This window comes from Vombatus ursinus, unplaced genomic scaffold, assembly GCF_900497805.2.
Source record: "Vombatus ursinus unplaced genomic scaffold, bare-nosed wombat genome assembly UNPS02014832.1, whole genome shotgun sequence".
NCBI classification, from domain to species: Eukaryota; Metazoa; Chordata; class Mammalia; order Diprotodontia; family Vombatidae; genus Vombatus; species Vombatus ursinus.
The window spans coordinates 38,559,409-38,573,723 of record NW_020954610.1 but is presented as its reverse complement, the minus strand read 5'-3'; the positions used below and the strand labels follow the sequence as shown (position 1 = coordinate 38,573,723).

Genomic DNA, 14,315 nt, shown 5'->3' with positions numbered 1-14,315 from the left:
TGATACATATTCTAAACCAGTGTGCCTTTGGCTGGTATATCCCTATGCTTGACAAGCAGATCAGACATTTTCTGGCTGAGGCAGTTACTAGACACTTAGTTTTCCTCATTGTGGCAGTTAGTTTGCATCAGTGAAATTTCTTTTAGGAAATGGTGAGATTCTATGTTGGTGTCTACTCTATTTCTATTGTCTTAGTGTTAATAGCTTGTTGAAATAGGTCAGTTGCTTGCTATGCTGTCTCATTTTTTTTTTCTTTTTCTTTTTCTGTTTTTTAGGCAATTGGGGTTAAGTGACTTGCCCAGGGTCACACAGCTAGTAAGTGTCAAGTGTTTGGCCTGAGGCTGGATTTGAACTCAGGTCCTCCTGACTTCAGGGCTGGTGCTCTATTCACTGGGCCACCTAGCTGCCCCTGCTGTCTCATTTTTATTCTTCTAATTTGGCATTGACCTCAGCCTTTAGTTCTGCTTCACATTGGTACTATTTTATTTTTTAGATAGATAGATACCAAATTTTGTACCTGGAAGTACTGAAGTAATTGGATTTTTTTTTCTATAAAGATCTCAGAAAACATAAGAACTACATTCATGATATTTTATCATGGTCAGAGTTATCATTTTTTGTCTAGAGTCTAAAGTTTTTTACCTTTGTTTATGTTGTAAACTCCTTTGGCTCTCTACTTAAACCTGTGAACCCCTTCTTATAATAAATGATGTTTTTAAGTGCGTTAAATAAAATACACAAGGTTATAAAGAAAACCAATTGTATTGAAATACAACTATCAAAAGATTTTTAAAAAGAAATTTGTGGACCCCAGGTTAAGTCTAGACAATTGTTCTTTGACTGACTGATTATAACTCTGACAAAAGGCTACCTGTAGCATTTCTTTACCAATACTTCACTTAAAATAGCTCTTTGTGGTTCTTAGAAAACATCAGTAAATTACAAATGACTTATGTCTTATGTGATGTCATTTTCATAACTAATTTCTGATGCTTGTGATACTCTAGGACAAAGTTGGGGAATTTGCAAAACTCAGCAGAATTGAACTTCTTGAAGCTACTGAGAAGTCAATTGGTCCTCCGGAAATGCACAGGTTTCATTGTGAACTCAAAAACTTCAGAGAGAAAGAAAAACATCTTCAGGTATTTAATAATATAGTGAACCAAATTAAAAAGATCTTTCTTAGACTGGAGTTGTGATGTGTGTTAATGATGTAAAAGATAACTTTTACATTATCTTATCTTTAACTTGTTTATATTGGACATTTACAATCATGCTTAAAGAAGATGTTTAGATAATTAAATTAAGTAAAGGTTTTGTGGTGGTATTTAAAAAAAAAAAGCCAGTAGTAATGGAGTTTGAGTGAGAATATGAACAATGAATTATTCTCCCTAACTTCTCAAAATAATGAAATGTGTATACTTTACCCCAGGTTTTTCTTATGTTTAAAAACTTTACCTTGTCACTCTTCAGTTCAATTCAGTAAACATTTATTAAGAGCCTATTGTGTGCCAGGCACTATGTTAAGCACTCAGGATATAAAAAGAGGCAAAAGACAGTTCCTACTGTCAAGGAGCTTACATTTTTCCTCTATCTCCCCTCCCTTTCAGAGCTAAGTTGCTAGAAAAAAACAGATACCACTTTTTTACTTCCTTTCTCAGCCCCTTACATTCTGGCTTCTGACCACTTGACTGAAATCCCTCTCCAAAGTTAGCAAATAACTTTTTAATTGCTAACTTCAGTTGCCTTTTCTTAATCCTCATCTTTCTTTACCTCTCTTTAGCTTTCTCCTTGTTCTTTCTCCTTGTTCTATTGTCTGTCTGACCACTCTTTTACTAGTTCATCATCCACAACCATAGATCTTATTCAAGGATCAGTCCTGGGTCCTTTTTTCTCTCTTCACCCTCTCTTTTGGTGATTTCATCATTTGATCTTATCAGGCCCTGAAGTTCATTTATCATCTCTATGCAGATAACTCTAGTCCCAACCCCTCGCCACCTTAGCTACAATCCTTCATCACAAGTTATATTCCTTTCCAAACATCCCTATGTCAGTTGAAGGTATTTCCACTGTGTTCTAGTTACTCAGGTTTTAGTCATCCTCTACTTATCCCTCACACATACATACCCATCCAATCAGTTGCCAGGCTTTATCAATTCTACCTCTAGTATGTGTCTCTAATATATCCCTTTCTCCTCACTTATGTGGCCACTCCCTAGTTTAGACTGTAATCACCTCTCACCTAGACTTTAACAATAGACTCCTAACTGGACTCCCTACTTCTCCTCTCTCCCTTCCTTAGTTCATTCTTCACTTAGCTCTTCCATGGGTACAAGCCCCCTTACCTCCCCAGGACCATCCTTCAAAATACCTCAGTATCATCCATAATCCTTTGCTTCAGTCACAGAGAAGGAGATAACCCTTCTCCTTGCCAAGACTAACCCTTTCTATTATAACTTTGATCCCCTTCTATCTCATTCCAAAATATGCTTCTTTAATCATGTTCCTACCTCTAGGGCTGATAGTTCTAAGTGTCCTTTGTAGTTTTATCAATCATTCCCTGCATCTTTCTTTTGATGTGCACTATGGCTCTGACCTGTCCCCTGTTCTCTCTGTACACTTTCTCTCTTGGTGACCTCAATTCCCATGGGATCATTTCTATGCAGATAATTCTCAGAATTATGTATCCAGTCCTAATCCCCCAAACTCTAGTCCTCCATCACCAACTGCATGTTGTGTAGGCATCTCAAACTCACCATGGCCAAAATAGAATTCATTATCTTTCCCCCTAAACTGACCTCTCTTTCTAACTTAGCAGTTTATCTCAGGAACACCCTCATTCTGTCAGTTGCCCACCTTCACAATCTAGGCATCTTCAACTTTTCTCACTCACGCACCCCTCTCTCCCTATATGTAATCATTTGCTGAGTCTTGCCAGTTCTCTCTCCTCAGTATTCCTCATATCCATCCCCTTTTCTTGTCATACCACAATCATACTAATCTAGACTTCATCATCCCTTACCTCAACTATTACCATCACTTCCTACTTGTCTCTCTGTTTCTCTTTCTTCTGCACAGCCAGATATTAAATTGATCTTTCCAGTGTGCAGATCTGACCATGTCACTGTCTTGCTTCAAAGGCTTCAATGGCTTCCCATTATCTTTAGGTTTAAAGTACAAAGTCCTTTTGACATTTAAAGTCCTTCACAGTCTGCCTCCAGTCTAGTTTTCTAAGATGTTTACATATTACTTCTCCAGACATACATATACACTTGATGCTGGCCTACACAGCCAGACTGGCCTACTTGGTTTTCAGTATATGCAAGATTCCCTTTCTGCCTCCATGCCTTTGATAATCCACAGGTTATTCTCCAAACCTGGAGTTTTCTGCCTCTTCATCTTAGTCTCTTGGATCTTTTTAGCTTCCTTCAAAGCTTAGCTTAAGTACCACCTTCTTCAAAAGGCCTTTTCTGATTCCCCCAATTGTTCCTGCCTCACCTTATATTTCCTTATCTGTGAATACTGTGTATCCCGCTAGTGGACTTTAAGTTCCTTGCGTGCACAAGCTGTGTTACTTTTCTTTTTGTAGCCCCAGCATTTGGCATATAGTAGGCACTTAATAAATTCTTATTGATCGATTGGTTGCTAAAATAATCTTCCTAACGTACGGATCTTACCATGTTACTTCCCTACTCAAGATTCTTAAGTGGTTCCCTGTTGCCTCTTGGATAAAATGCCTTTTGCCCAGCTTGGCAATTAAAGTCCTTCACAGTATATTCCCAGCCTGCCTTATATCCCATTACTCCTCTTCACACAGTCTACATTTGAACCAAACTGGCCTACTTGCTTTTCTCCAAATGAGACTTTTCATTCCTCCATTCTTTTGTATGCCCATAATGTCCTCTTTCCTCTTATAATTATTAGCATCTTACAGAGCTAAGGACAGGGCCACTTGCTTGGGAAGCCTTTGCTTATCTCCCCAGTTGTTTGTCTCTTTGCTTGAAATTATCTTTTATTTACTTATCTTTGTAAATGTATCACCACACTTAGAGTGTTCCATAGATATAGACCAAGAAAATGTTAGAATCCAACCCTCTCATTTTACATATGAGGAAACTGAGGCTCAGAGAGGTTAAGGGAATTGCACTAGGTCACACAAGTAATATAAGTAGCAAAGCTGAGATTTGAATCCAAGTCTTTTCACTTTAAATCCAATGCTATTTTCACTGAACCCTGCTGTCTCTCATCAATCTCCTTGATGGTAATTGGTCAGTCAGCAAACATTTAGTAAGGTCTTATTATGTTCTAAGCTCTATACTAAGTTCTGGGTATACCCCCTTCCCTCTAAAAAGGGCAAAATTATCCAGATCGTAACTTTTAGTCTCAACTTAAATGTTATACAGACTAATATAATCCTATTATGATGAATACCATTCACAAAAGAATTCTGTAACAGGATTCAATCCATTTCTTAGTAGATAGCTGGTAGTAAAGTGTTAAAAACTGATTATGATGTGTTTTTCTATGTGGTGCATAATATTGGGGGGAGATATATTTTCCTATGAAGTCCAAGAGAATTTAAAGCTGAAAGGGCTCTTGGATACTAATGAGTCTGATCCTCTTATTTTAATATGAGGTAAATGGAACCTAGAGGAGTTAAATTTCATGTTCAGGGTCATACAACCAGTAAGTAGCAGATCCAGAATTTGGTCCCTGATCCTCTTTACTCCAAATCCAATATTCCTTCCCATATTAGTCATTCCTGACTGAAAATCTTACGTTTGCTCTCAGCTACGAAACAACAACAAAACTGGCACACAACTCGAAATGATTTGGTAGCTTTGAAAAGCAAGTGCATTGAGAGTAACTTGTTTATGATTCCTTGATTTTATGTTTAGAAGACTTCTTTCTGGTTACTAATTCACAATGTTGAAATTGTACTTTAACCATAGAGGCTTAGTAAATTTTTGTTGAATTAAATTGAGTTTCATTTCTAGAATATGGAGACTGAGAATGCCAATAATAATAATGATAGCAATAAAATTCCTTATCATTTAAATTTTGTTACAGTAATATAACTTGAAGGTCCCGTGGAACTTACCATAATGGAATTTTTATATGTATCAGATTTTTTATTTTAATGGATTTTTACCTGCAAGTATTTTTAGTCTGCTTTGTGTGATATATACCTGTATAGATCGCATGCAAAGAGAAGAGTGACTACTTGGAAAAATTGAAACAGACTAATGAAAGACATAAGCAGGATGTAGAGAGATATTATGAGTGTAAACGTCATTTGGATTTAATTGAGATGCTTGAAGCAAAAAAGCCGTGGGTGGTAAGTCTTAATTTTTGGAGATAATTTCCTTTTCAAATGAAAAAGATGGGTAGTTTAAGTGGATAACAGTAATAAAAAATGCACCTTTGTTGTACTACATTCATTTTACAATCTTTTGCCTCATATATTACATTATACTACAGTATGTTTTCTTGTTCCATTTTGTGAAATTGTATTTGTTCACTTGTTATTAATTACTGTTTTATTATAGATAGTTGATCAAGGGTTATTTTATTGTTTAATCTGTATCTGAGAATTCTGTCTATAGACTTCAAGTAAAGATTTTTCTCCTTTAATAATTGTATATAGATATAGATACAGATATAGAACAAGAAAATGTTAGGTAGTTGAAGAATACTTGCTGAATTGGAATGGATTTCATCTGCTTTTTTCAATCTTACTCATCTAGGGTTTCCAATCAAGTTTTACTCTGTTACTTTATTTTGGTGTGGAATAGGTTTTATCAAGCCAGAAACACTGTTAGGCTGGCAGTGGACCCTTTGATTGTGGTGTAGGCATATCAGCCTAGCTAGCTAAGGGTAAAGGAAACCACCACCAGAAGGCTGGCCATCTAGTAAAAATACTTTTGGCCATGGCAACTCTTAAAATGAGGAGTATATGACTTGCATTTGTGAATGAAAATCTGTGTATTTTCAAGTGGAGAGAGAGAGAGTATTAGAGTGTATGTGTGTACATGTGCATGTGTGAGCATGTTTGTGAGAATTTAGTCTCTTGATATCATGAGTCAGGTCAGTGAGAAATCACTTGGAAGATGCAGTAAATATAGAATTTACCTTCTGATTCACTAAAATATTTCTGCTAAAATCTCGTATTCTCTGTGTTCGTTGATTCTGCCTCTAATTGCTATATAAAGTATTTGTTTTGACCTTAGGCACTCTTTAATTAATTATTTAATCCTTGTGAATTAACATCTCTTAAGATAACTTTCAGTAAGAGCACTGTGGTTTTTCACTTTAAGGTTTTGGGCTATAATTTGAATTCCTTGCTCTTGACTTCATTAATGTATCCACTGTCAATGAGGATGCGTTATGAAATTTATTTTTCTTTACCATTTTACTACTTAAATAGAATAAGAATGGTTATTTTTGGACAGTAGGAAGACTTCTGGACACATTCTGTTTGTCCCCTTTTTTCTTTTCCCTTGCCCTTTTCTCAAATATTTCTTTATTTTTCCCCCTAATTTACATCTTTTTATCTTTCCATCTGCTATTTTTCTTCCTATTCTCACCCACTCTTTAGCCCATATACTTTAACATCATTTATGTACCAACCTAGAACAGCAGGTTAAATTCCATCATCTCACTTTTTTGCAAGGAATATGAAAAAGTTCGCCAGCAGTATGAAGAAGTAAAGCAGAATCGTGACCAGATAAAGGAAGAGCTCAGAAAACTCAAAGAGACACAGGGCCCTCTAACACAAAAAATTCAAGAGCATGAAAGGCAGCGCCGACAATTGGATAATCAAGTCAAAGTGAAGGTACTGTATCTATATTGAATTTGTTTCTTATATAGAAAAGCTAAGCAAAAATGTTGGTGTTACCAAATCTGCCCTTCTAGGAACTGAGGAATTGGGAAGAGATTCTGCCTGTAGAGCATTCTCTCTACCAAAACTTTGTAATAGGAATAACATCTATATAACACTTTAAAGTGTGCAAAGTGCTATTCATATACTCTTAAAGTCATCAAACTTTAGATTTGGAAGGGACTTTTTAAAGATTAACAATGTAGCAGATGAGGTTTAGAACATTTAAGAAAATAAAATTAGACTTTGGCTCTTCAGACTCCTAATCAATTATACTTTTTATTCATTATACTGTTTAAATAACTGCAGGCATGAATCACTCTAACAAACCCAATGCCACAAGTATGATCCCTGTACTGAATGTTTAAGCTTCACACAATGAAAAAAATTGCTCAGCACATTACAATCTTGATTCCAGCCAAACCTCTCAGACTGGTTTGGACATAAGTGTAGATGTCTCACCACGACAATATTCCACATATTGTTGGAAAAACTTTGCAAATGCATATTCCTCTAGATGAGTTCCTCATGTTGAACATGTGAAACATAGTGCATTGTTATTATAGGACAGTTCCTACTATTTAGATCTCAAACATCATTTCTGTTGAAATACTCAGTTTTCATATGCATATGTGATCTCATCAGTCTTCTGTATGTTCCCTCCTATGCTAATCCATCCCTGCCCATCCTTTGGGAGTCTTCTATACACTTGCTGTAGGGGGTCCGTCTAATGGCATTCCTTCCTTTCTCTTAATGAGAGGATATTGGTGGGACCATTTGGTCTATCCACCTGATGTCACTTAATTATTGCCACAATACTAGCCCATCTACTCTTTCTATTTTCCCAGTGAATTTTGCTCCTATTCTTTGAATTTCTTCCTCAGTTATGTGTTGCAGCCAGCTCATACCCACCATGTGCCTCTATATTACTGTGTAAGCCTGGCCTTTGTTTCTGGAAAAAGTTGCAGTTTCCTAAAGGAAATGTAGCCTGTTCTTGTTCTCCTTATTAATTCTGTGTTATAAAAATTATATTCTGATATCGTTGGTTATTTCTATTCCAAACTTTTAAAAAACAATTTCATTTTACTTTTTAAAAGACTAAAAAAGCATTTTTGTTAAGATCTGAGTGGTAGGTAGTTACTAAAAAAAAATCTGAAATATTAAGTTTTACTGTACCAGAAATTCTGTCTTCAGAAGGCACAATGCTAAAGAACAGGTAGTTAAGTGGAGAAAAACTTTTTTATTGGTTAAATTTTTTAAAAAGACAGTCATAGGCATGCTTATACTGCTAGACAATTAATGTTTGGGCATTTGTTTAAAAACATGATGACTTGAACTTAAGGTGTCATGGGAAGGATCCTGCTGTGAGTTTACCTGGCTTCCCTGCCTACTTGAGATCTGGCAAATTGGGCTTAGATAAATGAATGACTATGCACTTAAATTTTAACTTATATGCATTTTTATTTCCTTACAGAATAATGATATTAGAGATACATCTTGTAAGTGCAAAGAAAAACAAGATGCATTAGAAAAGACAGACAAACAAGTAAGACTGCATAATGAAATATTAACTACATGATTTAGTGATGCATGTACTCATCTTGCCCTAGAGCAGTGGTTCTTAATGTGGGGTTTGTAAACTTATTTTTCCAAATATTTTTATAAACATATTTCAGTATAGTTGGTTTAATTGGAATTGTAATCTGTATTTTTTAATTTTTTTGCATTTAAAAACATCATTCGAAGAAGTCCATAGGCTTCACCATACTGCCAAAGGGGTCCATGATACAAAAAAGATTAAGAATGCCTATCCTAGAATATAGAAACCTGGTAAAATATGAGAGTGAAATGGGAAATTTCTGGGGAATTGCAGCTTTGCTAAAGCTCTCCCTACACTGTCATGTGGCAGGAAGATTTGTTCAAAATTGTACCGCTTGAGTAGGGAATCTTATGAGAGTTAGTATTTCCCACTCATGGGAATAGTGGACCTACATGATTGGGATCTTCTAAGTTAATTAAGATATAAATGATAAAAACATACCCAGTTACTTTATTGGAATTTGGCCCATGAGGACTTTCTTGTGCTCAGTAGAATGAATTTGCTTTTACATGGAAGTTAACTGTTACCATTCCCTCCAAGAAATATTTAGATATAAATATAATATAGGTAAATTAATAGACATTGCTACCTTTGAAGGAAATATTTTATTTGCATATTTGGTCATAGTTGAAAATATGTCATGAAATTGCTTTGTTCTCTTCCATAAAGTATAAATTGCCAGGGAAATTTCTATTTGGGGAGAGATAATTATACAGGTTTCATGCTGGAACTTATATATCAATGTCATTTTTCCCTTCTTCCTTCTTGTGCTTCATAGTTGAAAGGACAGGAAAGCAGGAGCAAAGTGATATTCCTTCATTTCCCCTTTTGCCTGTTCTTTCCCAGAGTTCTGGAAATTTTTCCTCCAGTAGCTGATAAAAAGTGAAATTGAGGTAGAATATGTAACATAGCTAGCTTTTAGGAAGCTATGAGAATTTTGAATCTAAAAAAAGCAATAAAGTTAGAGGAGTGTGTATATGAAATTTCAGCACCAAAAAAAGCCAAATGGTTCTTTCTTTGAAGGTGTAAGGGGAAAATGAGACAATTATTAAACTCTAAAGTTAACAAATAGCAAGAAAAGTTCTAAATTGTGCTTGGGTGGATTCTTAGAAAACCTTCAGGTTGGGTTATGCATACCTAAACTTGGGAGTCTACCTGTCAAGACACACACAGGAATTATATTGACACAATTATTAAATACTCTTTACACGAATAAAAGCAGATCTAAATAATTAGAGAACTGTTAATTGGTCATGGGCAGGCTGAGCCATTATAATAAAAATGACAAAGTAAATTGACTTACTTATTCAGTGTCATACCAATCAAACTACAAAAGAATTACTTTATAGAGCTAGAAAAATTTGTAACAAAAGTACAAAAAGTCAGGAATATCAAGATAATAAATGAAAAACAATAGGAAGGAAAGAAACTTAGCAGTACATGGTCTCAAACAAAGAGATAATTGTCAAAAACAGTTTGGTCGTGGATAAGAAGTAAAGGTTGATTACTAAAAGAGATTAGGTACACGATACACAGAAGCAAATGAACACAGTAACCTAGTATTTGATGAACCCAAAGACCCCAGCTCTTGGAATAAGAACTCATTATTTTAATAAAAACTCAGGAAAACTGGAAAACATTCTGGCAGAAACTTGATGCAAAACAACATCTCATACTATATAATCAATAAACATTTCTTAAGCACCTGTTCTGTGCCAGACACTGTGCTAAATGCTGAGAATATAAAAAGACAGCAAAAGACAGTCGCTACCCTCAAGGAACTTACAGTCTAATGGGTGAGAAAACATGCAAATAAATACATACAAAGCAAGTTATATATAAGATAAGTAGGAAATAGTTAACAGAAGAAAGGTACCAGAGTTAAGAGGGGTTGGAGACAGCTTTCTGTAGAAAGTAGGATTTTAGTTGGGACTTAAAGGAAGCCATGGAGGTCAGTAGTTGGAGCAGAAGAGGGGAGGGTATTCCAGGAAGAGAGAATGCCAGGAGCCAAGAGAAAAACTCTAGATGGGTACATGATTTAGACATAAAGGGTGACATAATAAGCAAATTAGAGGACCATGTCATATCTATAGATAGGGGGAAATTCATGACCAAACATGAGATAGCAAGGTTAACCAGATAGAAAATGGATAATTTTGATTTCATAAATTAGATACTTTTTTGCACAAACAAAACCAATGCAACTAAAATTAGAAGAGAAGCAAAAAATTGCAAAGGGGAGGGGATATTTGCAGTATATTTCTTTGATAAAGATCTCATTTCTAAGATACATAGGGAACTGAGTAAAATGTATAAGAATAAGAGCCATTCCCCAATTGGTAAATGGTCAAAGGCAGTTTTCAGAAGAAAACATCCAAGCTGTCAGTAGCCAGAAAATCACTAATGGAGAAACACAAATTAAAGCTGTTCTGAGGTACCACCTCACACCCATCAGAATCACTTAGATGACAGAAGAGACAAATGACAAATGCTGGAGGTCATGTGAAAAATAGGTACACTAAATGTACCCTTGGTAAAGTTATGAATTAGTCCAACCGTTTTGGAGAACAATTTGGAACTGTGCCCAAAAAGCTATTCTTTCTAGTGAAAAGATACTGTTCCTGGGTCTATGCACTAAAAAAAGATCAAAAAAAGAGGAAAAGGACTCATTTGTACAAAATTATTTATAATACAGCTCTTTTCATTGTAGCAAAGAATTGGAACTTAAGGGGATGCCTATCAGTTGGGAAACAGCTGAACAAGTTCTGTGTAGATATGATGGGATACTATTGTGCTGTAAGAAAGGGTTAGTTTTAGAAATACCTGGGAAGACTTGTATGAACTGATACAGAATGAAATTAGCAGAATCATGGAGAACAATTTATTCAGTAACAACAATATTGTAAGGACAATCAACTCTGAAAGATCTATCAATTCTGATCAGCACAGTGACCAACCATAATTCCAAAGAACTCATGATAAAATATGCTTTCTACCTCCAGATAGAGAGGTGATGGGCTTAAAGGGCAGATCTGAAGCCTGTGTTCTTTTCCTTCTTTGTAGGTGTGAGGGACAGAACTAATGCAGGAATTTGTTTTGCATGCCTATACGTATTTGTAATGACCTTTGGGTTTGCGGGGAGGGGGTAGGGGAAAGAGCTGGTTTGCCTTCTCAGTGAGTAAGGAATGAAGAGGGAGAGAATTTACAACTCAAAATAAAGGTGAGGGGGAAATTTTTTTAATTAAAAGACAAAACAAAAAAAAAATGGTTGTCTTGATTTGTACATCATCAACGTGTACCTATCTTCCCACAACCTCCCCAACATTAACTGTTCTCTTCTCTTGTCATCTTTGCCATTTTGCTGGGTGTGAGGTAAAACTTTAGATGAGGCCTTTTTGGTTTACGTTTCTTTTATCATTAGTGACTTGGGGAGTTCTTTCATATAGTTGTTAATATAGTTTGCACTTCTTTTGTGAACTCTTTATTCCTATCTTTTGACCACTTATTGGAACTGTCTTTTAGTCTTACATATGTATTAGTTGTCTTGGATAATAAATCCTCATCAGAAAAACTTGATAGAAAGTTTTCCCATTCAATCACTTCCCTTCTTATCCTAAGTGCATTAATTTTGTTTGTACAGAAGCTTTTCAGTTTCATATAATCAATAAGATCTTTGATATTAAGATTAGGTATCCACTTAAAATGTATAATGGAATACGGCATAAGTGTTGATATAAGCCTAATTTCTGCCAGTTCTTCAAGTATTTTTTATCAGAGAGTTCCTTAGTAATTTATGTTTTTCAGTTTATTGGACATTGGGTTTTAAATTTTTCTGAAACAAAATAGTTTCTTTTTCCATATAAAAATTTGAATATTCATCAAGTTGCATTTGTTTCTATGAATTTGATATTGTTACCACATTATATTTCTGTTGTGCCCTGTTAACTGAATTTTGCTTGGATATACTTAATATGCATAAGAATGAATCTTGTTTACATATACTTTGAAATATCTAGTTGGGCTTAAAATAGTATTTTGTCACCTTTAGTAAGGCATAAATAAAATATGTATGCACTTAGAATGCTGATTTTACCTTTTTAAAAAATCAGTAATAGAGCCTTATAAACCAACAGAAAAATTCCAAGTAATAACTTAATCTTTTACTCTTATTAGATTGAAGAAGCAAAGCATGCTTTCAGGGTGAAGCGAGATGAAGAGGATAATAGACTGCAGAGAATAAGTAACACTCGTAAGATGATCGAGGATTGTCAGAGGGAAATTGAGTCCATAGGAAGCTGTGAGAATCTGCAACCCCAAATTGATTCCCTTAATGAGAATCTAAAACAAGTGGAAGAGGAAAAGTCGGCAATTGATGTAGAGATAAATGAGAGGGTAAAAGAGATAGAAAATCTGAAGAAAGATAAAGCAAGTAAGTTTTGTTAAAACTCTGCCAAAGTATGTATATACTTGAATACTATATTGGTTCAAATAAAAGCTATATTATTTTCCCACATTTGATTTGTATAAAACCTGAGGCTGTCCTACAATCTGCTGTTATTTTCATGTGTTAGATATTTATTTCCTGTCAGTCAACAAGCATTTTTAAGCACATACTGTGAGTTTGGCACTGTACTAAGCGTTAGAGATACAAAGAAAAGGCAAAAGACAAGTCCCAGTTCTCAGGGAGCTCCCAACCTGAAGGGGAAGACAACATGCAAACAACCCTATTCAAAAAATATAGTACAGAATAAATTGAGTATAGCCTCAGAGGGAAGGCACCAGCATTAAGGGTGGTTAGGAAAGGCTTCTTGTAGAAGGTGAGATTCTAGCTGAGACTTGAGGGATTCCAGGGGGGACAGGGATAAAAAGAGAGATAATTCCAAGTATAGGGGATAGTCTGTAAAAAATACATGCAGTCTAGAGATATAGTGTCATGTGTGAGGATCAGCACGCCAGTGTTACCGCATCACAGAATATGTTGAGGGTTGTAAGAACACTGCAGGAAGTAGCCAGGTTATGAAGGGTTTTAAAAACCAAGCAGTTTTATATTTGATTCTTGAGGTGACAGTCATTGGAGTTTATTGAGTGGGGTGGGGTAGGGTGGGAGTGGGGAGTGACATGGTAAGATATCTGCTTTAAGAAGATTACTTTGACAGCTGAGTGCAAGATGGACTAGAGTGGGGAGAGACTTGTGAGAGAAACCAACCAAAAGGCCGTTGCACTGCACTATTCTAGGAACAATGTGTTGAGGGCTTGCACCAGAGTGTTGGCAGTATCAGCAGAGAAGGGGGAATATATTTGAGAAATGTTACGAAGTTGGACTTGGCAACAGATTAGATACAAGTTATTAGGTGAATGAGGAATTGAGGATGACAGCCAGGTTAGTAGAGACTATATTTTCTATTTCTTAAAATTACCTATGAAACGATTACAGTGATAGATATATCTGACAAAGGTTTGATAAATGGCTGAATTAACTCACTCTGCTTTTCAGAGGCATAATCATTTATTTTTGTTTTTCAAAAATAGCTGTAAGTACTCGTATTGTACGCCTTGATAACTTACTGAATCAAAGGGAAGAGAAATTGAGAATGAGATATCGTGATACACATGATGCTGTTATGTGGCTAAGAAAAAATAAACATATATTTAAGAAAACAGTTTTTGAACCCATAGTGCTCATGGTAAGAGATTTTGCTCATTTTAAGAACATCTTATTTTGTCACTATTATAATTTATATTTTTGTTATAAGAATTTTTAGAAAAGTAACACCTCGTTTATTTCATAATCATACTTCTGGCCACTTGCAACAGATTTTAATCTTGAATTAAGCT

General features: G+C 35.3%; 1 protein-coding gene across 1 annotated transcript in view; it reads left to right on the top strand.

Moving 5' to 3' along the window:
- Nucleotides 1-14,315, top strand: part of SMC5 (structural maintenance of chromosomes 5) — a 75,539-nt gene that overhangs the window by 21,822 nt on the left and 39,402 nt on the right. Inside the window, exons 5-10 of the mRNA XM_027839578.1 lie at nucleotides 1,008-1,142; nucleotides 5,198-5,338; nucleotides 6,674-6,835; nucleotides 8,355-8,426; nucleotides 12,654-12,909; nucleotides 14,010-14,164. Coding sequence (XP_027695379.1) covers nucleotides 1,008-1,142; nucleotides 5,198-5,338; nucleotides 6,674-6,835; nucleotides 8,355-8,426; nucleotides 12,654-12,909; nucleotides 14,010-14,164 — 921 coding nt within the window. The remainder of the gene's footprint in view (nucleotides 1-1,007; nucleotides 1,143-5,197; nucleotides 5,339-6,673; nucleotides 6,836-8,354; nucleotides 8,427-12,653; nucleotides 12,910-14,009; nucleotides 14,165-14,315) is intronic.